At 32.1% G+C, this 25,956-nt stretch overlaps 1 protein-coding gene across 1 annotated transcript; it reads left to right on the top strand.

Annotated features, from left to right (window-relative positions):
• Nucleotides 1-182: 182 nt before the first annotated feature.
• LOC125065127 (aminopeptidase N-like) lies at nucleotides 183-25,044 on the top strand. The gene is made up of 16 exons (XM_047672575.1): nucleotides 183-214; nucleotides 5,715-6,171; nucleotides 6,484-6,642; nucleotides 7,248-7,562; nucleotides 10,395-10,578; nucleotides 11,097-11,250; nucleotides 14,664-14,745; nucleotides 16,987-17,170; nucleotides 17,611-17,806; nucleotides 18,337-18,476; nucleotides 21,786-21,920; nucleotides 22,483-22,663; nucleotides 23,002-23,176; nucleotides 23,512-23,658; nucleotides 24,039-24,117; nucleotides 24,657-25,044. The coding sequence occupies exons 2-16, from the start codon at nucleotides 5,717-5,719 to the stop codon at nucleotides 24,876-24,878; spliced, it is 2,808 nt and encodes a 935-aa protein (XP_047528531.1). The 5' UTR covers nucleotides 183-214; nucleotides 5,715-5,716; the 3' UTR covers nucleotides 24,879-25,044.
• The last annotated feature ends 912 nt before the right edge of the window (nucleotides 25,045-25,956 follow it).

The raw sequence follows: 25,956 nt of genomic DNA, 5'->3' as shown, positions 1-25,956 counted from the left end.
ACCATTTCTTACTTCGCCAATGCGCACCCAACCATAGGAAATAAAAAAATATAATTTATAAATTGTAATGTTATAATGAGTGTTATCACCGAAGATCTTGCTGAATACAACGCTGATCCCAAAACGATGTCCATATCAGTTAATATATTTACAATTATATTTTGTAATCGTTGAGTGCGGGTCACACTACATGCCGGACCATATGTATATACAGGTAAGCAACAACTTCCATATTATTCACGATGAAACATCTAAAAAATATTTTAATCTACAATGCGTTAAATATAAGATCCATTAAAATATAATAAAAATATAAATAAAATGTATTTTATGAGCTTATTTTTTAATGAAAATGGATTAAGTGTTTTATCATTTATTTTCAAAAGTTTTATGTAGTATTTGTTAATGTGACTAAAATTTCAAGGTCAAATTTGATTGCGCCGGTTTTAATACAAATGATTTCACTTTAATCACGTGTGATAAGTTCTACGCATCTTGTGAATTAGTTGAATTTCTAAACACAAGTTTAATAGAATTTGATCCCAATTTATACGAAGCTAAGGTCGAATGTCAGTTTTCGATTTTTAAAAAATTTCTTATTGCATGTCATCATGTAACTCACACTGTCAATCCTTTAAAATATAAGAAGTCGAATGAAACCTACTTTTAACTGAAGTAAGAAACTTTGAAAATATTTGTAATCCAGATTGGTACTATCGAACAGATTTTATCATGGAACAGATTTGATGTTGACTGTTTAGTCACATATGTTGTTAATATATAAGATGTTTATTTTACTTTTGACAACTTGGTAAATTGTATTTAATCTGTTATCTGTGCATCTTAAAGTTTTCCATTAATCATTTTCCAGCAATCATTGGATGTATCAATTAGCGATCTCCCATCTTTGTTTTGAAGATTGTCATTACGTGAAATGTTTCGGTATCTTCCAAATAATCTAAATGATCCTAAGCTCCGGCGCTTTACCTTTAACAATTAGAGAGCCCAATTCACCACATTCCGACTCCATATTGTATAATCAGGCTATTGTCAAAAGGTTCGCTAATCGCTATTGAAGAGTTCGACTATCCGTATCCTGACACGGTATGGTTCTATAAATGGTTGTATTGTCAACAAAAAAACCTTTAACGTTTCGAATCGATACGTCTATTACGAGTTCATTGATATATTTCTAGAATCGTCTACAACCTGAACTAGTGAATTTAATTTAATTCCATTTCATGTAAAAACCAAAACCGCTGTAAGAAAGATTTAATCCGTGTACTAAAACAAATGAAACCTTAGAATGGTAGATTGTATTGTTACCGACATCATGATTGTTTGCAAAATTTTAGTCGATCTGATTTAATAGTATATATATCTGGTATGTAAAGACTTTGGTCCTACGCCTGAACCCTTTACAAATTGTTATGAGAATGAGGGAAAAGAGACTGTTCCACATAAAATCGCATTAAAATTTTCACATTTCAGTACTAATATATCTACTGCGCTATCCGTTGAGGTCGGCTGTGTTTATCAAAGTCGGTCAGAATGCAGTTACATATTGATTTTGTAATAATTACAGGCAAGATCAAAATCGAAAATCAAAATATGTCTTATTCAAGTAGTCCTTTACAAGCACTTTTGAATCAGGCCATGTCATGTTATTTAAAGGGCACGAGGGATATTAAATCTATATAACATAAAATTTAAACAACTTCAATTTTTTTTTCCTCAAATAGGACGAAACTGAAAGTACCTAATTAAATTTATAAACGAAAATGAATTTTATAAATCGGTTCATAAACTATGAAGTCTAGTGTAACAAATACAAAAAAATGCAACCGAATTGATAACCTCCTTCATTTTTTGCAGTCAGAACATTGAAAGTATAATTTGATATGATAATTAGTCGTATATTCGTTCATTGTGCCAATCTCCAAAGTCAATAGACCAGTTACTATCAGATGGCAAATTTACTAGTCAGTCTTACCCTAATAAAAAAATTCGGAAACATCATAGAAAATAGTGACGCAGCAAAATGTAGGATCCTTGTTATCAATGTGTGCTCAATACGTGTAAACGTATCTACAGTACATTGTTTATATCGATCTTAGATGTTATTAACTATTTAAATGATCAAATTATCGATCTTTAATAAACGTCCCAATAACAAAATTGAATTAGAACAACGTTACTTGGAATTAATCTGATGTCATGTTATTCTAGTAACTTAAAAATACTTTTTAAATATATTTAAAACTAGCCTCTTACAACGTTCACAGTTTTTCAGTCATTAGACAAAACAAACCGCTATGTCCCTGCGTTTGAAATATGTAATATCTTCGAAAATATTCATTCAGATTACATGCTTATCTATATTAAATGCACATTGGATAAGAATTAATGCTATATTGTTTAACAACGCTTCGAAATTATTTCTCGCCATTATTTCTCGTAAAAAGTAAAGGATAAAAAATATTGTTGTCGGCTATCAATAAGAGATAGACATATACCATCACAAACTTTTTTGATAGACCTTTTTAAGGTGTACGATACTATAGTAAATTTTTTTGATCTATCTCTCATTTGCAATGTAAGGGTAAAAATGTGTTTACTTACAACATAACTTTGGAAACCTCTAAAATTATCAGTGTTTCTCTACTATATTGTGCATTTATTATGCATATTAACCTTCCTCTTTAATCAATCTATCTATTAAAATCCGTTGTGTCAAAGCATACACAGGGACAGACAACGGTAAGCGACTTTGTTTTATACTATGTAATGATCTGTAATTCAATTAGAACTGCTAAATTACTTAAAGCTTTTTTGTCAAAGAAATAAATAAAAAGTAAGACAGCAAAGTAATTTATGTTCGTCGTCATAATCGACCCATACGTTATTGACACTCACTAAAGTTTCCACCGCCTGCCACCTGATAGTAAGTGGTCACCGTCATTTATAGACACTGGCGCTGTAAGAAATATTAACCATTCCTTGAACTAAAATGTTATGTCCCTTGCGCCTGTAGTTAAACTGGTTCATTGAACCTTCATACCGAAATACAACAATACTATAATTTGCTGTTTGGCGGTAAAATATCTGATGAGTGGGTGGATCCTATCTAGTAGTCGATCTGTTAACCGTCCATCTATTCCTTATTGGCTGGCATACTTTACTTTTAATTTTGGAATACTTCCCATTTGGTTCCATTGAAATTGGAACTTATTTTTTTTTGTATTGATATTTTATATCATAATGATTCAAAGTTATAATATGAAATAAAAAAAAAATGTTCAATGATTTATAGTTGTTATAAAGTTTCGATAAGGAGAATAATACGAACGTCACAGTTCTCTCGCAGATAAGTAAATTCCGTTCACGATAAGATTCGAGTTAGATTATTTCTATCCACTTGAGATTTTTAAATTACGCAACAAATTTTCGAAATTATTCTTTTGAACACACCATATATTTAATACCAACAATATTTAAAAAAAAAACTGACAGCCAAATCAAAATATTATTTATCCAAGTAGGCTCGTATAAGCACCTGTTAATGTTCAATTGTACGGCAAAGACTTGCTCTCCTTTTTATTAGAAAATTTGGAGCTTAGTCCACCACGCTGTTCTATTGCGGTCAAGAATCACACACAGGATGTAGCTGAATTTTATTTCACATTTTAGATATCCTTTCCATACAATGCATTACAAATACAAATGAAACACGTGAAAATTCTCCAAATCTTTTGTTTTAATATATAAATGGAAACCAATATGGCCGCAGATGTAGCATTGAAAAAAAATTAAATAAATTCTTCTTATTACTATAATTATATACTATAACAAAACATTGAGAGGGAGGTGAGGGCAGTGGTGAAGAGGGGTATGACGGTTTAAGAGAGCGTCATGCCATATGCCATCACGGCATACCTGTCTTATCCCCAAAGCGAGATATATGTTAAACGTCAAGAAATAGTTTAAATTATTTTTTATTATCTCACTAATATATTATCATATTATTGATATATTTAATAACATTACAACGTATCATGAAATTACTTTATCTTATATGCCTAAACATGATAAAAGATATACTCAATAAAGTATAGAAGTATACTTGATAGGTATCTAAACCTTGTCTTTTTTTTTTGGTTAAGTCAAAATTTGAAAGCGTAATAAACAAACAGCCTTACTTTCACATATAGGATTTTAAACTTCATCATCAATGGAACACAAAATTAAATGTTTTATTATAATTTATGACGAGCAACTAGTTTTTAATTTGACATGAATTATACTAAATTAAATAATAATTGATATTACCTCAATTAATCATGATACAGTATTGATAAAAAAATTAGATTACATTTTAGTTTAACCTAATAAAAAAATTGACATTTGAACGTAGTAGTGTTTGGTTTATATGATTATTTCAATTCAAACTTGTTTTTACCTGCGGTTTCGCTCGCATTTTATTTGATATTTGTCAAATTTGTCAAATATTAGTCATAAAAAGTGGACTATGTCCTTCCTTGAAGTTCAAGTTTGCTTCATACCAATTTTTTCAAAGTCACTTGACATATCGTTATACTACAATTCACACAATGCCTATACAAATTATAGTCTGTGTATATGTTTTCTGAATCTGATGTATAAGCTATATTAGTGTAGGATTTTATTAATATCCATACATATACATATGTACAGTAGCTTTAGAATGAAAGAGTAACAAATATTCATTCATACAAACTTTCACCGTTACAATATTTGCAAGGTTAACTTTGCTAATTGTTGCTCGCGGCTTTGATCGCAAAGGGATTGGGCGTCAGGTTTTATAAATAAAACATATCCTATGTCCGGCCTGGAGTTCAAGCTTGCTTCATACCAAATTACATCAAAATCGGTTCAGTGGTTTGGCTGTGAAAGAGCAACAGACGGAGTTACTTTAGCATTAGAATATTAGTATAGTTTATTGTTTCATGTACAAATATATCATAACAATGCATTCAAATATTATTTATTTTTAACGGACTTCAGAAAAAAAGTCTCCTTATTGTAAGCTTGTACCACAGAACTCCGTCATTTATGAACCGATTTGAAAACTTTATTTTTCGTTTAGGTATACTTATCGTTTGGAGAAAAAACGCCACGCCAAAGGTTTTATTGACTATTTTTTATGATTTTTATCGAAACTATTTTGTTGCACGTTGTGTTCCAGTCATTGTGGGGTATTCTAAAACATTATATAGTAGGCTGGTATTTTTAGATTTTTATATGTACTCCTGTTGATTTTTCTTATTATTCAATTAATAACATCCATGTACTTGATGGTTGGGTGTCGTCAAAGCCCTTCTGAATAAGTACCACCCACTTAACAGACAAAGTACCGTGAAAAAGGTAGGTTTGGTATGTTCTGGTTTGAAAGAGAATGAGCCAATGTACAGCCATAAGGGACATACTATTTTAGTTTCTAAGGTTAGTAGCGCATTAGCGATGTAAGAGATTGTTAATATTTATTCCAGTAACTTGTCTATGAGCAGTGACGACTAACCATCAAGTGATCGATTTGTTAGGCTGAAAAAAATCAATAATACACTATGACAATAGAGTATGAAATGAAATAAAGTTTCACAAAATAAGTACTAAAACATACTTAGAAAATTACAATTCTGAAGAGTTCAATGACTTACAACGCTTTCCTTTTTCAGATATGCTGCCTTTAATATTCTTAAGTCTGGTTGGGTCAGCACTCAGTGTACCGGTAACCGACAATGTGATCAGAAACTACGAATCTTACAGGCTGCCGAATCAATCGTTTCCAACATTCTACGATGTTCGACTATTCTTCGATCCGAGGAACGTCGTTAATTTCACAGGAGATGTTTCTATTCGACTATTTCCAAATGTCCCCATTAATGAAATTGTATTACACGCGATGGCCATGGAAATAAAGAGTGTTGAGTTATACGCTGCATCGAACGAAACTGAGAATTTAATGAGAAGTTACATTTTATCAACAGATGATACTCATTTTTTGAGAGTCGAATCGACTCAGACACTGGTGCCTTTGCAGGCATATATTTTGAAGATTGAGTACGTGGGAACGTACGCAGATAATATGTTTGGTGTTTACGTATCAACTTATCAGTATTCAGGTCAGACTGTGTAAGTATGAAATAAATAGTAGTTTTAACAATTTTATGAATCTCATACAATAATACTTTGAAGAGGCTCGAAACGATTCCCGTAATTAGAAACTCTATTATATATTATTTTAGAAAACGGAACAACATTTTATTATTAATTTTTAAATTTTATGTTACTTTTTACTTATTATCAGACCTTTTAATTTTGTTTCAAATTTTAATATCACTATATTGTAATAATACTTAGGCAATAATAAATAAAGTTAAATAAAACACAGACGAAGGTTTAATTGTGAATATTTAGAGAGTGTATGTTCTGTATATGTTTCAGTAATTTAGTTACATCGCAGCTTCAACCGACTTTTGCCCGCCGTGCCTTCCCTTGTTACGATGAACCTCTTTTCAAGGCTGTGTTCAGGACTACAATTTATGCACCACCGGAATACCCTGTCGTCAGAACTAACATGCCTGAAAGAACTGATCTCTCAAAGTGAGTTTACAATTTGAAGGTTTATTTAGTAGTAAGACTTTATGCAAGCTCCTCGGGTAGGTACAACCCATATATTCTACCGCCAAGCAGCAATACTAAGTAATGTTGTGTTCCACGGTGAGTGAACCAGTGTAACTACAGACAAAAAGAACATAACATATCAATTCCCAAGGTTGTTCTTGCTTTGGTTATTAAAGGAATGGTTAAATTTTCCTACGGCGTCTTTGTTTACGGGCAGTAGTGACCACTTACCATAAGGCGACCCGTCCGCCAATCCTTGTTATAAAAAGGATTAAAATAAAGCGTTCAATAAACCTTGATCATAGTTTTAGTATTTTGGGCAAAACTTCCCCATATATGCAGATACTGCAACTACATTAACTTCAACTTGTTATTAACAATTGTTTTTTAAACAAAGCTTAGAATTGATTTTATAAAAGGGAATCGTAATAGACAGTAAAACAGGCACAAGGGACGTAACATCTTGGCTCCCAAGGTTGGTTGTACATTAGCAGTGTCTATTGGCAGTGGTGAATCACCATCAGTTGGGATATTTGCAAGCAATTGCGAAGTTAAACTAATCTATTTTATTTTATTCTTTCCAGACCAAACGTAGACGGTTACGTTAAATACGAGTTCCAAGATACACTAGTTATGTCTACCTATCTTTTGGCTTATCTAGTTTCCAACTTCGACTTCATCTCCAACGAACAAAACGAGATCTATAACATACCCTTCAGAGTCTATTCCAGACCAGGAACACAGAACACCGCAGAATTCGCTTTAGACTTTGGTCAGCATAATATGATTGCTCTGGAGAACTACACCGAGTTCCCTTACGCTATGCCGAAACTCGACAAGGCTGCTGTCCCAGATTTCGCAGCTGGTGCTATGGAGAACTGGGGATTGGTTATATACAGGTATGTTTGGTTTTCAGGATAAAAAGTTGGTAACGAATTTCTTAGAAAATCTAAATATATCATTAAAATATTATAAGCTATGGAGGCGAATGATCATTTTAGGACTATATAAATATGTATATTGCTCTCGTAGAGTCAGAGAATTTAAACTATATGCGACTGATTTTAATTCAATTTTTTCACAATAAATACTGTTTTTTTGCCGCACAACATAAACTGAATACGAGTCAGTGTTATCTCATTTCGTATAATCTCCGTTTCTTATCTGTCATAAGAAAAGAGTGATTCATATTGATAGTACTGAGATAAAATTAAAAAGATATTTTTTGTCACAGGTCGATCATCATTGAAAAAAAAAAAATCTATGATTTTATTTTGACAAAATGAATAAAAATAAAAGTTTAAACAACTGGGACGATCATATTATGTTTGAATTATACTCTCGTGAACATATCGTACTTAAAGCAATTATTTCTAAACCAGATCTCTCCGGTTATATCCGCTTATTTTTCGATCGTATTATGGGTAGGAAAGAAACCTAGATACATGTATTTATCTCCTAGTCTGTTATTATTGAGATTGAATAATATATTTAAAAAATAATAGATAATACATACTTTTCGAAAAAAAATAAAAAGGCGATAAAAAGCTTAGTCATCAATGAACGTTTTGCAGATGTGAATAATCGATATTGACGGTTATTGAAAGAATTTATAACTAGAATAAGCAATGTTGGAGTACAAAAAATATAAAGTACATATAAATGAATAGATATATCTTTGGAAACGGTACAAGAATCCATCTTTGGAAACGGTAACGCTTACGTGTTTGAAGCATTATTTTTTCTACAATTTTGAACCCCAACGAAGGAAAGCCGCTTAATACACTTAAACGTGTGACCCCTAACACGCGGGCGAAACTACGGACGAAAACTAGTATATAATATTTCATGCAAGGGAATGAAACAGGTCAAAATTTGTAAAAAGCATGTGTTCTATATTTGCAGTGTATAATACTTTGAAGGGAGGCTTACGTTGAATTCATGGTGCATGTAAAAAATCGTTGTCTAAATTTGTTTACGTCACAATAATAATGTATTTTTATTTAAAACACACACACCATAGTGACTCAACACTTAACTTACGTACACGGGTTTTTTTTTTATCATTTATCAAAATAATATATTAGGATGACTTTGATATATGAAAACTCACAATTGTATTCATGTATGTATGTCGCTGTTTTTGTAGATTAATTTAAGATATGAGTGATAAACGTTTCGGAAATTGTTAACGAAAACAAAAAATAATAATAAGTTGTTATAACTATTATAGTCAATGTCGCAAGTCACTTTCACACATTTGATTGTGTGATCGTGTCGACGATGAGTTTCGACTTTGTTCAGACACATATTAGTTTAAACAAATCACTGTTAACGATCAACGAATTCCGCGGCTTAAATAAAGCTGACATAAAAAAACCTAATGCATTAAATGAAATAGTCATGAACATATCTTCTTAAGAGAAACATTTTCTCGATGAGATAGCTCGAGGTTAAAAAAAAGGACCAAGTTTGTTATATCGCCTCAAAATTAAACGTTTCTCGCAAAAAAATTCCGAAAATTTGGCTCTCTCTCGTGTCGTACTCAGACATTTTTTTGTAATTTTCTTAATAAGTTATTATAAAAAAAATTATGTGACGTAAATTCTTGAACGCCATCCGTTCTTAAAATATATCATTGATGTTTATTTTCATTGTTCTTCTCTCTTTAATTTATAAAATAGCGATTCAAAGTGCTTGTAAAACCCTATTCGAATGATGTATATTTTAATTTAGATTCATCTATTCGAAATACACTTAAAAAGCTACAACACAAACATAAATTGGAAACGCTCGACAATACAACCAGCACCCGAAATATCTCATTAAATAAAGGCAATTGAAACTAACGGGCACTATCTAAATTAACCCCGAGGAAAGTTACGGTAATAATGAAAAACTCAGACCTTTTGTGAATTCCGCAAATGAGTCTCTTACATTACAGTAGATAAAGTGTGGTGACAAAGAACATAAGGACCGTTATGAAGTAAACATGTTTGTACTGTTTTATTCGAGTAGGTTATTGTTGGGGAAATTTTTGAATTATGAATTTTAATTCATACGCTTTAAAGTCGACTATCGTTTAAATTTAATTTTAAAATGAGGGGGATATTTTTGATATTCTACCGCCAAACAGAAATACTTAGTGTTTTTGTGTTCTGATTTATAAGTTGAGTTAATGTATATGTACATAGGACGTAACATCTCGACTCTCAAGGTTGGTGGACAATTCTCAAATGAAGGGTGCTGTGGGTACACCCGGGGAACACCCGGTTGATATGAAGTTGTTTTCGCTGTATATTATATATTAAATAACACAAACAACAAAAAAAATTAACAACGCTTGAGAATAATTAAATAATTCCCTCCTCTCGGTTTTAAATACATATGTGGCAGAAAATCAGCCCACACCTGTAGGTTACCTCACTAAGTTTTCAGTCAATACCGAGTACGAGATTAAATGTAAACACATATTAAGCATAAAAATGGCTGCTAAAATTAACGTATTTTATTAATTGAGCTATCTAGATTCTTATAACACCTTAGGAATGTTTCACTGTTGTCAAAGGGAGAGCAGGTCAGGTCTCTCCCTTTGACGAGCAGTTTAGAGCTGTTCAGATTCGTTAGATAGCTATTCTTCTCTTAAGTGACTATACATAACAATACTAACCTTTTATAAAGACCTCAAAAAAACGCAACGGCAATAAAAATAAATGTTTTTTTTTTAACAGAGAGGTGGCGCTTTTAGTCCAAGACGGAGTTACAACAACCTCAACGAAGCAGAACATAGGCCGTATCATTTGTCACGAGAATGTGCACATGTGGTTTGGTAATGAAGTCAGCCCTCTCAGCTGGACTTATACTTGGTTGAACGAGGGTTTTGCGAACTTCTTTGAAAATTATGGCACAGATTTGGTAAGTATAATATAGGTTTTTAGTTATATAACAGAAAATTCATATTATTTCGAACATCATATATACAACAAAAGTATCAAAATCAGTATATTTCATATGACACGCAAACATAGTGAATGTGCTGACCATTCAATGTTTGAACGGATAACCGACTATAAATTATGAATTTCATAAATATTCTATTCCAAATTCAATATTAATCTTTAAACTAACCTAACCTAAACAAAATAATGCAATTGAACTATTTATTATTTTTATATTGTAACTTAATCTTAAGTACAGTACGTCACTTACACTTAATAAGTGTTTGCTTAAAAATTCTATCTACTTACATTTTCCATACAAAATCGACGAATTTAATATCCCATCCGAAATAAAAAAATATATAATTTCCAAACATTTTCAACATGACTCATTTCAAAAACTAAAAGTAATTTCGACAATCCATGTAATTATAAAATTGAATTATATTGCTATATAAAGAGAGATCAAAATTGAATGATGTTTATGTCATCCAGGTCTTACCAGAATGGCGTATGATGGACCAATACGTTTTGCTGCTTCAAAATGTATTCCAAAGCGATGCCGTGTTGAGTGTGAATCCTATGACTCATCCCGTGTACACTCCATCTCAAGTTATCGGCACCTTCAATGCTGTCGCTTATCAGAAATGTAAGTATATTCGGCTAAATATGTCAAAGGAGGTATTAACCACTCTCTATAGTAAAGATTTAAATTACCGGAATTTTACAAGTAATAAATATTTGAGATCGATGCTGTAAAAGAATCATGTTTTTTGCAGATATTTTTTTAATTAAAATAATTTAAGTAAAGTTATAATTCTGTATTTTAAATAAAAACGGTATTTTCATTATTTTGAAAATAACTTTACGTTCATTATATTAAAAAATCGAATATTTGTTATCAAATGGTTTGGATTCACAAAATTATTTAACTCAAATCCTTTTTTTATCAAATACAAAAATAAGTTTCTATTACAAAACTTACAAAAGTATATTCAACCACACAGTTTTAATGATATGTAAATATATCAACAATTACTACTAAATTTTACTTCAAAAGACCAATATCAATTTGACCTAAATATTTTAGTTTGATAATCTAACTTTACCTTTAAGTCGATGGGTAAACGCGATTGAGAGAACTAAATAGTATCTAAAAGATCCACTTAGGTCGTTTCTAATTTAAGATAAAAACTACCACTTGACATTTAGAACGCTTCAGTAAATAAAATAAGTAGGAAACAGAAGTCGATAAAACATTGTAAAGTGATATTACTTAAATATATTTTAAATTAAAGTATTATAATAATAAAAAAACAATATAGAAAGATGATTTCGAACATTTTAGCTCACACTTATTCGTGATAATCTCCTGTGTTCATAAGTTTGCAAACACAGATGCACTCCCGCTCCTTCGCTCTCATTCAAAGCCAGACAAGCATCACTGAATTTTCATGTGCGTAATTATTGCTTATAATTCAAATTCGTGCTCGGCGGTGAAGGAAAACATCGTGAGGAAACCTGCATATCTCGTATTTCAACGTAATTCTGCCACATGTGTCCACCAACCCGCATTGGAGCAGCGTGGTGAAATATGCTTCTAACCTTTTCCTCTAAGGAAGAGTAGGCTTAAGTCGGCAGTTGGAAATTTAAAAGCTGTTCATGTTGAAAAAAAATGTTATTGCATTGACTTATAGAAAAGAGATTTATGTCATTTTGATCGATTTGGACACGGAAGTCAATCTCAAGGAAAGTCAACTACGCATTATATAGGAAACAAATGTGTCCATAGCCTGAGCACAATCATAATCCGATGAGACGACAAATCTATAAATATAAATACGACAAAGATCCGTTACGATTTTTTCGACAGCTAATCCCAATAACTTTTTACCGGTTCGACTTGGGGTTTGAACCTAGGAATCTGCGGGCTTATATAATTAGCTAGACTTTGATATAAAAATGTGAAAGGAATCAGATCAAAAAAATAAACAAAACAATTATAATATTAATGAATTACTTTATCACAAACTCAGATAAATATAATCAGATACAAATAAATTTTTACTAGATAAACTTGAATAAAATGCATATTCAGATAAGGTTTTGAAGGTCAATATTTTAAGTTTATTTTACGTTAATCACGAGTAATCTTTGTTTCATACTAAATCCAAAGAATCATATTTACAGGATTACTTAAAATTTAAAAAAATTAATTTACATTAAACTTTAAACAATATTATACCTTATTCGTTTAGACATAGATTATATTATTCTATAAACCGGCTATGCATCGATGAGATAGTGTTATCGAATTAACGTTACAAAATATCGATAAAAGTAAACAATTTGATAAATTATCACGTGTTGATCCATTTATCCACTTGATATTTATACGAATAGCGCAAGATACAATTTATGTACACATTTTTCCTTTCAAGTGATTTATTCAATGTCTCTGTACTTAATCAATATTAAAATGCCATATGTCTTCTCAAGAACTAATCTACTTCGATTCATGTCAACCGCGATGATGTGGACGCACCCTTAGATCGTTTGACAGGAAACTGGCGAAGAGTACATTTTTTAATTAGCAAACTTATAGAAGTCAGTTTTTAAGTATGAGTCACTTTAAAAATGGTGCGTCTATACGTGTTTAGTTTTATACTTCGTCGTAGTACGACTTTGATAGTTCGCTGTAAAGTAACGGACGGTTTTCATCCATACATGTTCACAATTTTGTAGGATAAATTTTGGACTTAGTTTATGTTTTACTGTAAACCGTTCTCTCATAATCAACGTGCGTAAAGAAGTAACTTAAAAAAACAAGAGAAATCGTATCATGTTCTATGTCACGTAAGGAATTTCAGGCAAAAACATTCGAAATTCAAAAGAAGGTACAACGAAATTTTTAGACCGTCGTGACCTTGACAAGAAACGTATTGTACTTAGGAATTAACTGCCTTCTTATATTGCATTCTACGATAAAACCCTACCCTGCCGTGCCCTAAGGTGCAATTATTACAAGCGCATGTTTACATAGGCAACCTAGCTATGGATATCATGTAAGGACAAACGCATTTCTTGTAATTTATGTGAAGATAATAAGGAGATTTTTTTTTTTTTTGAAATATTTATTATGAAAGTTTTGTTAAACATAAAATTATTCCATCATACATACATCTTTATATTTTATTATTAATAAGGTTTGTAGCAAATGACAATAATATTACAACTAGAGATTAACAAAAAACCTTCGATGACATTTATGGAATAAAAACATGCATACTGATTATAAAACAAAAGGCAGCTGGAGCTCGCAAAACATTACAGTGAAGCCACAAAAGCGAATACAATTCGCCAGTAACGCGTTCCTTTTCCCCTTGGTATTAATATATCAAAAGTGTCACTCAAATTACTTATTGACGTATTAACAGAAAGTTGCGCGGTTTTGCAATACCGGGTAATTTGTATTCGCTTTTGTTGCTTCACTAAAATGTTCCGCACGCTCTTATATATTTTTTTACAACCTGAGCATGCAAATATAACATTTTACCTAGTTAGGTAAACAGACAAGTATGGGAAATTTATTATTGTTATAATAATCGAGGAGCTTCCAAAGCCTTTCTCATAAACTTGGATAGTTCTGAGAGAGGCTATTAGTTAGAATATGTAAGTCTTAACCAAATATTGTAGGTTCAAACACAGCCAAGCATATTGGTGGTACTGCATTGGGCATGCCCGTAGGTACCGCCCACCTATCACAAACAGAAATACTCAGTATGTGTTCCGGACTCAAAGGACAGTGAGGCAGAGTAACAAGGCACAAAAGACATAATATTTTAACTTCCAAGGGTACATTTGCGATGTGCTCGTAAGTAATGGTTAATTATTTCTTACAGCGCCAATGTCTATGAGCAATGAGACGCCTTAGCCCAACAGTGGGACATAACCACGTAGTCACTTATATATGATACATAGATATGAATAGGAAACATCCTTTTTTTGAAGTCAGTTTAATTAGAAATGAGAACATAATTTTTATTTCTTTTTATTTCACAGCCGGTTCCGTCATTCGTATGATGCAGCACTTCCTTACGCCTGAAATATTCAGAAAAGGTCTTGTTATCTATCTACGAAACAAGTAAGTTTTCTTTTAACCTTTTGAATGTTTAAAGCCTTGGCTCTTACGTATACCTTTGAAACCTTGGACTATAAATAAGACATTTTACTTACATTTTGAAAAAAAAAACTCGTAATAGTTTCAACCGTTTTTAAGTGATATTTTGTAACAGCAAAATAAGCTCCAAAATTATACCAACTTCGATGGCATACAGCAATGATGCAGCAGCAATGGAGTTTTGCTGGTATTTATTGAAGAGTTCTTTTGTGTGTCTACGAAACTCTTAATCAGATCTTTAGGAAATTTAAATGGAACCATTTCGGGATATAACTCTCTCGTTCACAAATAAAATAATTTGCACATCTGCCTAAACGCGAAGGAATTGCCACCTCCTCCTTTTTTTAATGGGTTTGGAAATAGCTATTCTAGCAAAATCAAATGAATGATTAATCTATCACTAGAGATGTTCTTCTGTAGACTTTGGCTGATTTGCGGTGTTAAAAAGAAACATTCGACGATAAGCGAATTAACTATCTGCGTTTGCAGCCGTTTTACTTTTTTTTTTAATTCAGTTCTTGATTCAAGTCCGACTTTATTAAGGCTAAGTTCTTATTTATAACTCTAGCGACCCGCCCGGCTTCGCACGTTCAGTTTTTCAGACATCAGACAATACAAACCCTAAATGTCCCCGTGTTTTAAATGTGTAATATCTTCTATCTCCCTAAGAGATAGACATATACCATCTCGGATTTTAAAGACCTTTTTAAGGTGTACAATACTGTAGTACATTATTTTGATCTATCTCGTAGGGTTCAGTCGGCATTTACAATGTATGAGCAAAAAATGTGTTTATTTACGACATCACTTTAGAAACCTCTAACATAATCAGTGTTTCTCTACTATATTGTGCGTGTATTATACATGTAAACTTTCCTCTTGAATCAATCTATTAAAAAAAAACCATAAAACCTCATCAAAATCCATTATGTAATTTTAAAAATCTAAGCTTACACAGGGACAGACAGCGGTAAGCGACTTTGTTTTATACTATGTAATGATGATGATATGTTTATACATCTGTATTATTTGTTTCTGAAAAAAAAATATATAGCAAGAAACGCGACTCGATTTTCCTTTTCAGTAACGTGGCTTTTTGCGTTGTAAAATGAAACTCATAACTGCATGTAAGCGATTTGGCAGATTTTATCGGCCAGCCGGGCGGCGATTGGTTTCAGCAACCCTACAGTTAGTTGGGGCGCTTACGTGCTCAATCGTTGTGTATATAATCATTATTGTTACAGCCCCTGGTATTTTAAAAACTATTTGTTATTTCATATCTGAGCATAACTTATACATTTGTTAATTTTTTTTAAGAACATAACACTGATGACGAAGCTAGTACACAATAAACAGACGTAACGAGTGCTTGAAACTTTGCAGTTTCACACTTAAATGTTTTCCTTAGGTTATTATGTTTTGAGTTATTGGTATACATACGTCAGCGATTTGCGTATTACAGCCTTCAGTAAAACGTTTACGCGATCATTGTAAATCTCTTACGAGACGTAATAAAACAAGGTCATGTATTACAAAGACATAAAACATCTTAATTTCAAAACGATCGGTTACCGAAGCATTCGTCCATACCATAGATATTCGTCGAATGTAAGAACCGAGCACTCGTCTTACTATGTCCGATGTTTCGATGTACTTTATTCTGCAAAGGTTACATAATATTTCGTGTGTATTTGTTTAGTTACATTTGAAAGATTTTATAAAATTACTAACTGAAGCTGGTCTCAATCGTAAATAGAATTAGAACTCCGCTCCTAACGGAAAAATATATATATATAATACAAACATGTTATTTTTAATAGGACTGATAGACGGACTTTAAGTAGCCTATCTGGTATGGAACCATACACTTATCACATATAATACTAAGAATTCCAATTTAGCGGTAGACCTCCAAATAGCAATACAAGGTTGGAAGGGTGAGTGGACTAATGTAACTATTGGTACAATGGACATCACATTTTAGCTCCAAAGGTTGGTGTGTACATTATCCATGTAAGGAACAGTTAATATTTTTTACAGCGCCATTGTCTATGGATGGTGTTGAACACTTACCATCTGCCCTTCCATATATGTAATTTATAAAAAAATATCCTTATTTTAGCGTTTTCAAACATACAAACCAATTTTACTTCATATGTTAGAACAGAACAAGTTTCCATATTTATACGAATATGTCTTCCACAGCACCCGTAGCGCAGTCGGTCCAGCCGATCTCTATGCTGGCCTTCAGCAAGCATTGGATGAGTCTACCCACAGTATAGATTGGCCCATTTCAACGATTATGGAGAGGTGGACCACACAAGGTGGATTCCCAGTTCTTAATGTCCGAAGGTCGGCTGCGGGCGCTGAATCTATATCCGTATCTCAGGTAAAGTATTAAAAAAAGAAAGAGAAAACAATTCAGTTCGTATGAATGAAATTTTCGGTGATCCTAGTTGCAAAGGGCTATGTAAATTTGTTAACGTTGACTGACATTCTACTACACGACCCACTAACAACCTGTAATGGAGCAGCGTGCTAATTCTAGCAAGCAAGCTTATTCAAGCTTTAATCAAATTAAAAATATCATAACCTTTATATTTGTCAAAGCATTACAGATATTTATGTATTTAATTTTAGGTACTGCATTATTAGTAAACTGATTCCTTGCTTATATTTATATCTTATTGAAGGTCTATAAAAAAATTACTAATAAGATATTCTTTACAGCCTCTTATCCAAATTAATCTATTTGTAACATTGTTTGCAATAATTTATTTTGCATGTTATAAACTATTATAATAACACTTTATTCATTATTTCCAACAGCAACGTTTCTTAACTGATTCATCCTTATCATCAACGGACGCTTGGCACGTACCTATTAATTGGGTACTTTCAACTAATCCAGACTTCTCAGACACGAAGCCTCAACGTTGGATCTCACCCTTTGGTCCTGCCATAGCTATTGACATACAAGGGCTCAGTGATGCTGAGTGGTTCATTGTCAATAAACAACAAACAGGTCAGTCATATTTAAAAAAAAAAACATCAATAAATAGTTATTCTAAGAATGTCATGTCTTTGAAAGACCTCCTAAATCAAATTTTGGATTAAAGCGATTATATTCATTTCACTGAATAAAGGAAACTCAAATAATTCAAATGATTAATTTACAAGCTGGTTTCTAGAAATTTAATCTATTAAAAAAAATAATTGATTTTCTCAGCTTTTAGTTAAAAAATCCATGTTCTTTTGTATACGAAGGAACGATTAATGATATGTAAAAGAGTAATTAAGTGGAAATATTTTCTGATAAGTTTGTTCTCTTTGGATTTTCCAATATCCGATTCATATCTTTTTCAGATACTTAATCTAGCAAAAAAAATCAAAATTTATTTAGCAGATACTTGCAAGCTCTTTTAATTTGTCGGTTTATACAATTTAACGGGGTAAAAAGTTCGGACTTAATCACCATAAATATATGACTATTTTTTTTAATTCAATAATAAATAAAAAATACTTCTAAAACGTTTAATGAATTTCACTCAACAGGTTACTACAGAGTCAACTATAATGTTGAAAACTGGCAAGCCTTAGCAAATGTTCTCCTCAGATCTCACAACACAATTCATTTATTGAATCGTGCTCAAATCATCGACGATTCTTTCAACCTCGCCAGAAATGGAAGACTCGTAAGTATACTTATTTCCTCATACGTGATGAGAAAGAATGTTGAAATATCACTAAATATTATGGTAGATTAAAAATTTCGTTCCAAATATGTGCTCCATTATAGGGCTTTGAGCAATTCCACCTAGATAACTATAATCATTCATCAACTCTACCGCAAAAGAGCAATAATTTAGCTTTAAAGGGTAAGTCAGTGTAACATCTTATCATCCGAGGTTGCTGGCGCATTGGTGATATGAGGAATGATTAATATATCTTAAAGAATCAATGCCAATACAGCTAATAGAAGCAGCAGTAACCAGCATTAGGCCAAACAAATTTAAACCTGGGACCTCAGTTTTCTTTGCAGTTGGCCCAAACTAGATGGTAGTCTGATCTGATCTAGGGTCAGTAGAAAAACATATATTTAATACAGTCCTGCATAGTATTATAATCTATTATCATGTTAATATCATTGTAAGCTGACGTTAATACATAGCTCTCAATAATATAATCAGCTTAAATCAAGGAGATTATTATTATTATTAGTCACTTAGTACTTACGTGTGATCTCTCGTAGTTTATGAATATTGAAATGCTAAACTAAATAGGTTATACATGCATAAGTTCTTGTATTTATTTCACATTATATAAGATATATAATTTTAAAACAAGGTAAATATTTTTCATAAAAAAGATAACCCAAAATTGCAATGAAGTACTTTAAAGTTGTAAAAATATCCTCGATAAGTTGAATCTTAACCAAAAATTTATTGAGTTCGAATCTAGACATGCACCACTGATTTTTTACGTATTTATAATTCATCTGTGAGGTAACTTGTCTGGTGAAAATCCGTCATATATGTATCTCCCAACCTTAATGCTCGTGCTCCAAATCTACTCCTTTATAATAAAAGGTCATTGACCTATATTTGCATTTCAATTATTATTTATATGAAAAATATTCTGCGTTCAAATCAATGTTAAACTCAGAACAATTCGTGTTCCATGACGGCTTAAGTCAGCAATTGCATAACAATTGCGCATCGAAGCAGAATCGTTGACGCTGTTCACTCAACTGTATTCGAACTCAATGGTCACCAAATAATCTAATATGCTTACGGGCCAATCTTAAATCGTTTTAATATTACTGTAAAAAGATTTGCTTCGTCCTATTGAACATTTTGAACACTTGAACACTGTTTTTGAACACTGATGTATTTGTATGTATGTAGGGTAATCTCTGGAAGTAATGATTTCGATAATTTTTGTATCAATGCGTACCGGGACGGGTAGCTAGTATGAGACATAATAATACATTTATTAGTGAATTTCGATTAGTAAACAAAATATTATATATAATTTATAAAGCATCACTATGTTCCACTACATAAATAGTAATATTTAGGTATGCTACGAGTGTTTAACATTTGTATTCGAATGATTAGTTTAGGAGGGAAGCTTCTATTGCTTATAAAGAATACAATATCGTTAGTTTCTAAGTGGTTTATATGTTTTTTTTAACGAATACGGTAGGCGGCTAGGCTGTTATGTGGTCACCATCGCCAAAGACATTATCGCCGTAACAAAGATTAACCATGTCTTCCAAATATTAACCATCACAAATACGCCCCCAACCTTGGGAATTAAGATTTTTGTTTCTTGTGCCTGTAATTACACTGACTTACTCACTAATTACTAAGGAACACAATGTATTAGATATTGCTGCTTAGTGGTAGAATATATGATGAATGTATGGAGCCGAGATGGCCCGGTGGTTAGAACGCGTGCATCTTAACCGATGATTTCGGGTTCAAACCCAGGCAAGCACCACTGAATTTTCATGTGCTTAATTTGTGCTTATAATTCATCTCGTGCTCGGCGGTGAAGGAAAATATCGTGAGGAAAGCTGCAGTGTCTAATTTCAACGAAATTTTGCCACATGTGTATTCCACCAACCCGCATTGGAGCAGCGTGTTGGAATATGCTCCAAAAACCTGCTCCTCAAAGGCCTTAGCCCAGCAGTGGGAAATTTACAGGCTGTTAATATTAATTATGTATGGTACCTACTCAGACGTGCTCGCACAAAACTATACCATTAAATAAAGTTTTATAATTATATAACTGAATAATGTAGTTATATGATAGGAATGATCAATTTTATTTGTTTGCCCTTATCTTATTTCCTTGGGGTCGGTGCAACGTTTTTTGCGCTGCGGGAAATAGGATTATGCAAATTTTATAAGCCCAACTCCCGCCTCCATACCGGTGGATGTACCTCATTATTAAACTGATAGACCCCTTTTTACTTTAAGACTAGTTTTTTAAATAGAGGCTTTTAAGATACAAATAGCTGTGGGTGTATTTATTCGTAAATTTATGTAGATAACACAAAATCTAATGAATCGTTTCTTTTTTTATAATTTCATGCTGACTAAGGATTTCAAGCGGTAAGATTGATGTCAATACACTTATTTAAAATTAATTAAATAACTTTTATTAATTTTATTGTATGATAATATAATTAGCCTACAATAGCTAGTCTACAATAAACCGACGTCATTATTTGCAATAAATAGATAAACCTAATTTACCCAGTAACGATATTTACAGTCGAATAGAAGCGGTTCTCGGCACGAGCATTCGTTTGTTTTGGGAGAAGAGCTGAGCATTACATTGAGCAACGTCGCAAATTTTTAAATAAGTCGTGACACTATTATCTTTTCTTTTTGTATGTAACTAATATAATCGAATCAATACTTGGTGGTATATGATCCCTTCTTCGGTCATTAAATCAACTGACTTAACTGTACGCGAACTCAAAATCGAATCTTAAATATTTACGATACACGCACATGCTTATCAGCCGTTGAGGCAGTACGGTAACGTAAAGTGGCATTACAGACGAGTTCTCTGATGGACCATCTCAAGAAATTTCATTTAATTTAGTTTGTATAAATTTAAATAGGCAGATTAATGACTTAGTAAAATACGTAACCAACACTGCGTAGTAAAATAAAAGAAGCAGAGTTCATACGTGCTTATGATTATTTTTAATCTTGATAGGACGCTTGATAGTATCTTCTATATAGCCTTACTAATATTTTTTTAATGCGAAAGTGAGATAGTTTATTTGTTTGTTGTTATGTTATAACACATGAAACTATCGTTATGAAATTTTGCATATATACACTTAGTCTGGGACACAGAAAAGGGTTCCTAAGTATAGGTACCCTTTTAAACGCGAACAAGCCGTGGCGAGAGCTTCAACCTAGTAACGAATATCAATTAAATTTCGTTTATTAAAAATTTAATTAAAATAATTTCCACAGGACTACAGGTACGCATTCGAAGTGTCCCGGTATTTGATTAACGAAACTGATTACATCGCTTGGGGAGCGGCGAACGCGGCCTTCAGTTATCTCGACATTGTGCTGTCCGGGTCGAAGGCCTATCAACTATTCCAGGTATTGCATTATTGATTTCACACAAACTAATACCTCATAAAATATGCTCTTTCAATTAAATATTATATATTAAGGTCTGGTTCCTAAAGGTCAACGCTAGACTTACTTGTTCGACTAAATGGTCCGTAACAACTGATGACGAAATATTCTTATTAAATATTTAGTGGAAGCATCCACTTTAATTATATTGATAGCAATATATATATACTAATAACGCTCTATACCTATAAGCCCTTTTTCTTGGAACATGAAATGAACGAATGAAACTGGGAACATTAATCGAACAAACATAGTTTAAATATTAATAACATCAAAGAAGACATCATCATTTACTAAATATAGTTTTACATTTACGTATTTATTACTCTAAAAATTTTACAATATTTAAATAAAAAGTAGTACTGCCTTTAAACTTAAGCTTACATATGACGTCTCTTTGTCAGCTGACGTTATTTCGGAATACGTTAATAATAATAATTATTATTACACAAATAAAATTAATATTTTTTTAATTATTCAACTAAACTTGTCATATTTTATATTTGGTCAAATTCACAATCAGGAATACGTTCTTCATCTCACCGAACCTTTATACGAACGTCTTGGATTCGACATTGCTACTGGGGAAGAGCACGTGACTGCATTCCATAGAAATATTATCCTCAACTTGAACTGCCGTTATGGTAATGAACACTGCGTCAATAGATCGCAAGAATTGTTGCGGCAACTCAGAGACAATCCCGGTAAGTATTGTATATGTTGTAATTGTATTATAGAATCACTTATTTACGGCTTAAATAGTTTATGTAATAGCCAATGTAACTCACGTGAGATAACTATATATATAAGGTGATTTATATTTTTCAATTTAACCATCAAGTAACTATATGATACAATATTGTTGACACATCAGTTTAAAAGAAAACATGATTGTGGCTAAGGCCCAATTAAAATATTTAAAATATTAGAATTACCATTTAGACATTAGAAGGTTTTATAAGTATTTACTTAAAGTAGGTTTAAATCGTGAGCATGAAAGGGATTTAAAAAAAAAAGTTTAACATTAAATATATTTTCGTAGGCCAAACCTTGAACCCGGATATTCAGACCACAGTTTTCTGCTCCGGTCTGCGTGGAGGCAGTGCTGAAAACTTTAATTTCTTATGGGAGAGGTATCGTGCCAGCCAGGACTCTAGCGAGCAGTCTATCCTCTTAAATGCTCTTGGATGTACTTCGAATGCGACTCTTCGAGACTTGTAAGTATAACCACCTACTTGGTTTATTTGTAAGCTCATATGGAAGAGAATACCGAAGGTTCTTGGTATAAATCTGGGTTCAAAATTAATGAAAGATTCCAACTTTTGGAAGTTGGTTCACAATTTCACTGGACAATGATATTGAAAAAATAGAGAGGGACCTGTGTTTGAACTCTCTTGTGAAGTGCAATATACTCTTGCGCATATGGAATTCAGTGAGAGCGAAATTATTATTATTTAGATAATAAAAAACAGTAATAAGAAAGAAGTATGAAGATATTTTTCATTAATATGTTTTTTGTAGCTGGTAGTCTAAATTACTTTCTTATTTCCAGTTATTTAAATCAAGTTATTGATGAGAACTCCTTCGTGAGGGAGCAAGACAGACATACGATTCTTGTGTCTGTTATTAACTCGAGTCCTGAAGGCATGGAAAGGGCTTTACATTTTGTCCTAGAACACTTTGCCAGGATCCAACCAAAGTAAGTATAATAATTGTGAACATAAAAATAATTTCTTCAACATTTTAAATTTCGTATTGCAAACATCAATTTCGAAAGCATTTAGTGGACACTGGACATAACAGAATATTATATGATAATCATCGTCAAAGTCTTAAAAGTATATAATTGCCAAAAAGGTTTAGTTGTAAAAGGATATCTTAAGCGATTTCAGGATGGTTGATAAATTGCTGGTGGGATAATCTTCAAATATTCCTCTTGATAGGAGTGAGGGTCGTTATCAAACAATTCCCGCATTACTTTACTTTAATTTTATTTAATGAATGTATAAGTTTCGCCTTTATCTATTAGCTTGAATATTTATATCTATTCTTAACATAATTGTATTAAATTTTCAACAGCGTACAAGGTCTTACTGGTACAACAAACATTCTCAACGCTTTTGCACGAAGATTGACGACCAGAGAGCACTTAACAAGAGTAAGTTAACCTGTATAATACAATACAATTGGAATCAAAATATGCTATATCAGATAACTCCAAGTAATTTGAAATGTGAATGTGTGTTTGAAATGTGAATGTGTGTGTGAATATACTTTATATTCACACACACATTATGTGCAAAGTAGAGAGAATCGTTGAGATTAGCGATCTTGCTAAAAATCGATCAGGTCATATGTCAAACCGTTTGTGTTTGGTTTATTTGTGTTTTATTAGGAACGGAATAAAGGCGGATAGGCAAGTGGTCTTGACAATTCACGAGATATCACTTTCCAAAAGCATCGGTGCTGTTAGAAATATTCACCAATGCATCACCAACCTTGGGAACCAATGATGGAGGATGTAATATCCCTTGTGCCTGTAGTTACACTAGCCTGGTTTGGATCTCACTCACCCATCAAACCGCTCAAATATACTAAACATTATGATTTGGCTGTAAAATACGCCTTGCACAAAATCCTACCACCAAATAAGGTCTTATGAAATTGTAGATTGAATTATTGTTTTTTAATCCTCAGATTAACACCTTTGCAACTCGATACCAGCAATACTTCACCGCCGGAGAGAGAGCGTCAGTGGAAGCTATCACAGAGAACATCGCGGCATCGATTACCTGGAGCCAGAGAAATTACAATATGGTCAATGATTGGCTTAACGTCAACTACGGAAGCAACGCGAATATCTTAACGTCTAGCTTCCTCATAATTATTTCTATCTTCATCACCCTCTACAATTATTGAGGATTGTTATATAGTTTTTGTGATATTAAGTTATATTTATAATCCATTTGTAAAATATAAGAGAATAAATGAAATTAATAATATATTGACGTTATAATTTTATATCTCTAGTTGTAAAATTACATAGATTTCGACAGTTGCTTAACACAAAAGGCTGATTTTATTTTGCGAAGCCGTCGCGTCAGCACGGTCGTGCGAAATCGTTCGTAAAAAAGCACATGCAGACGCTTGCGCGTTTTCAGTAATAATGTATCTGTACATATTGTTGAGTATTGCTTTATTTTATTATTAAAATGAATTAGATAAAATAAACCATAATATTTTTTTTATTTATTAATTAGTATTCGTTTTGCTCTGCATTCATTTGTTTAATTTCAAACCTGTAAAAACGCTCTTAAAATGACTTGCTGAATTATTGAATGGCATCGATTTTGATTTTATACGTTATTAGTTAGAAAAGGTAAGTATAATTTGGCGTTCTAATTCATTGAATAAATATTTAATCATAGAATACATGAATATCCTGGCTAATATTTCGACAGTGATTTAACAGTCTGTAATATTAAGCATAAGAAAATAATTATTGCATCATTATATACATTATTTTTAATATGAAAAAGTGACGCAGATGTTTGATCATTTGAGATATTCTTAAATTTTCTCAAATAATAAGTACGTACCTCTGCAGATAAGATTATAAATGATAGTGTCAATCAAGAAGAGTATCTGATAGTATTGGTATGATTAATTTGTAGAAGTTTGCTTATTTTTTAGAATATAAGAATTTATCATTATGGTATTTTTATATCATTAATTTATTCTCAAGTATTCTGTTACCCAAAAAATGAACTATAGTAATTAAAAAATCTGTATCGAAATTCAATGTTCTATTTTTAAATAAATACTGTTTCAATTTTTTTTATCTTTTTCTTTCGGAAATTTCTATCGCCGTTTCTTTTCATCCAGAAATATGTTTTAATCGCATAAATAAAAAAATAACTAAATTACTTAGAAATATACACAGCCAATCAGGCAAAACGACTTACAGATTTAAACTACGTATAATAAATATACGTAA

Source organism: Vanessa atalanta, chromosome 7, assembly GCF_905147765.1.
Source record: "Vanessa atalanta chromosome 7, ilVanAtal1.2, whole genome shotgun sequence".
Classification (NCBI taxonomy): Eukaryota; Metazoa; Arthropoda; class Insecta; order Lepidoptera; family Nymphalidae; genus Vanessa; species Vanessa atalanta.
The sequence above is the reverse complement of the archived record's forward strand: the minus strand, read 5'-3'. Positions and strand labels throughout refer to the sequence as shown.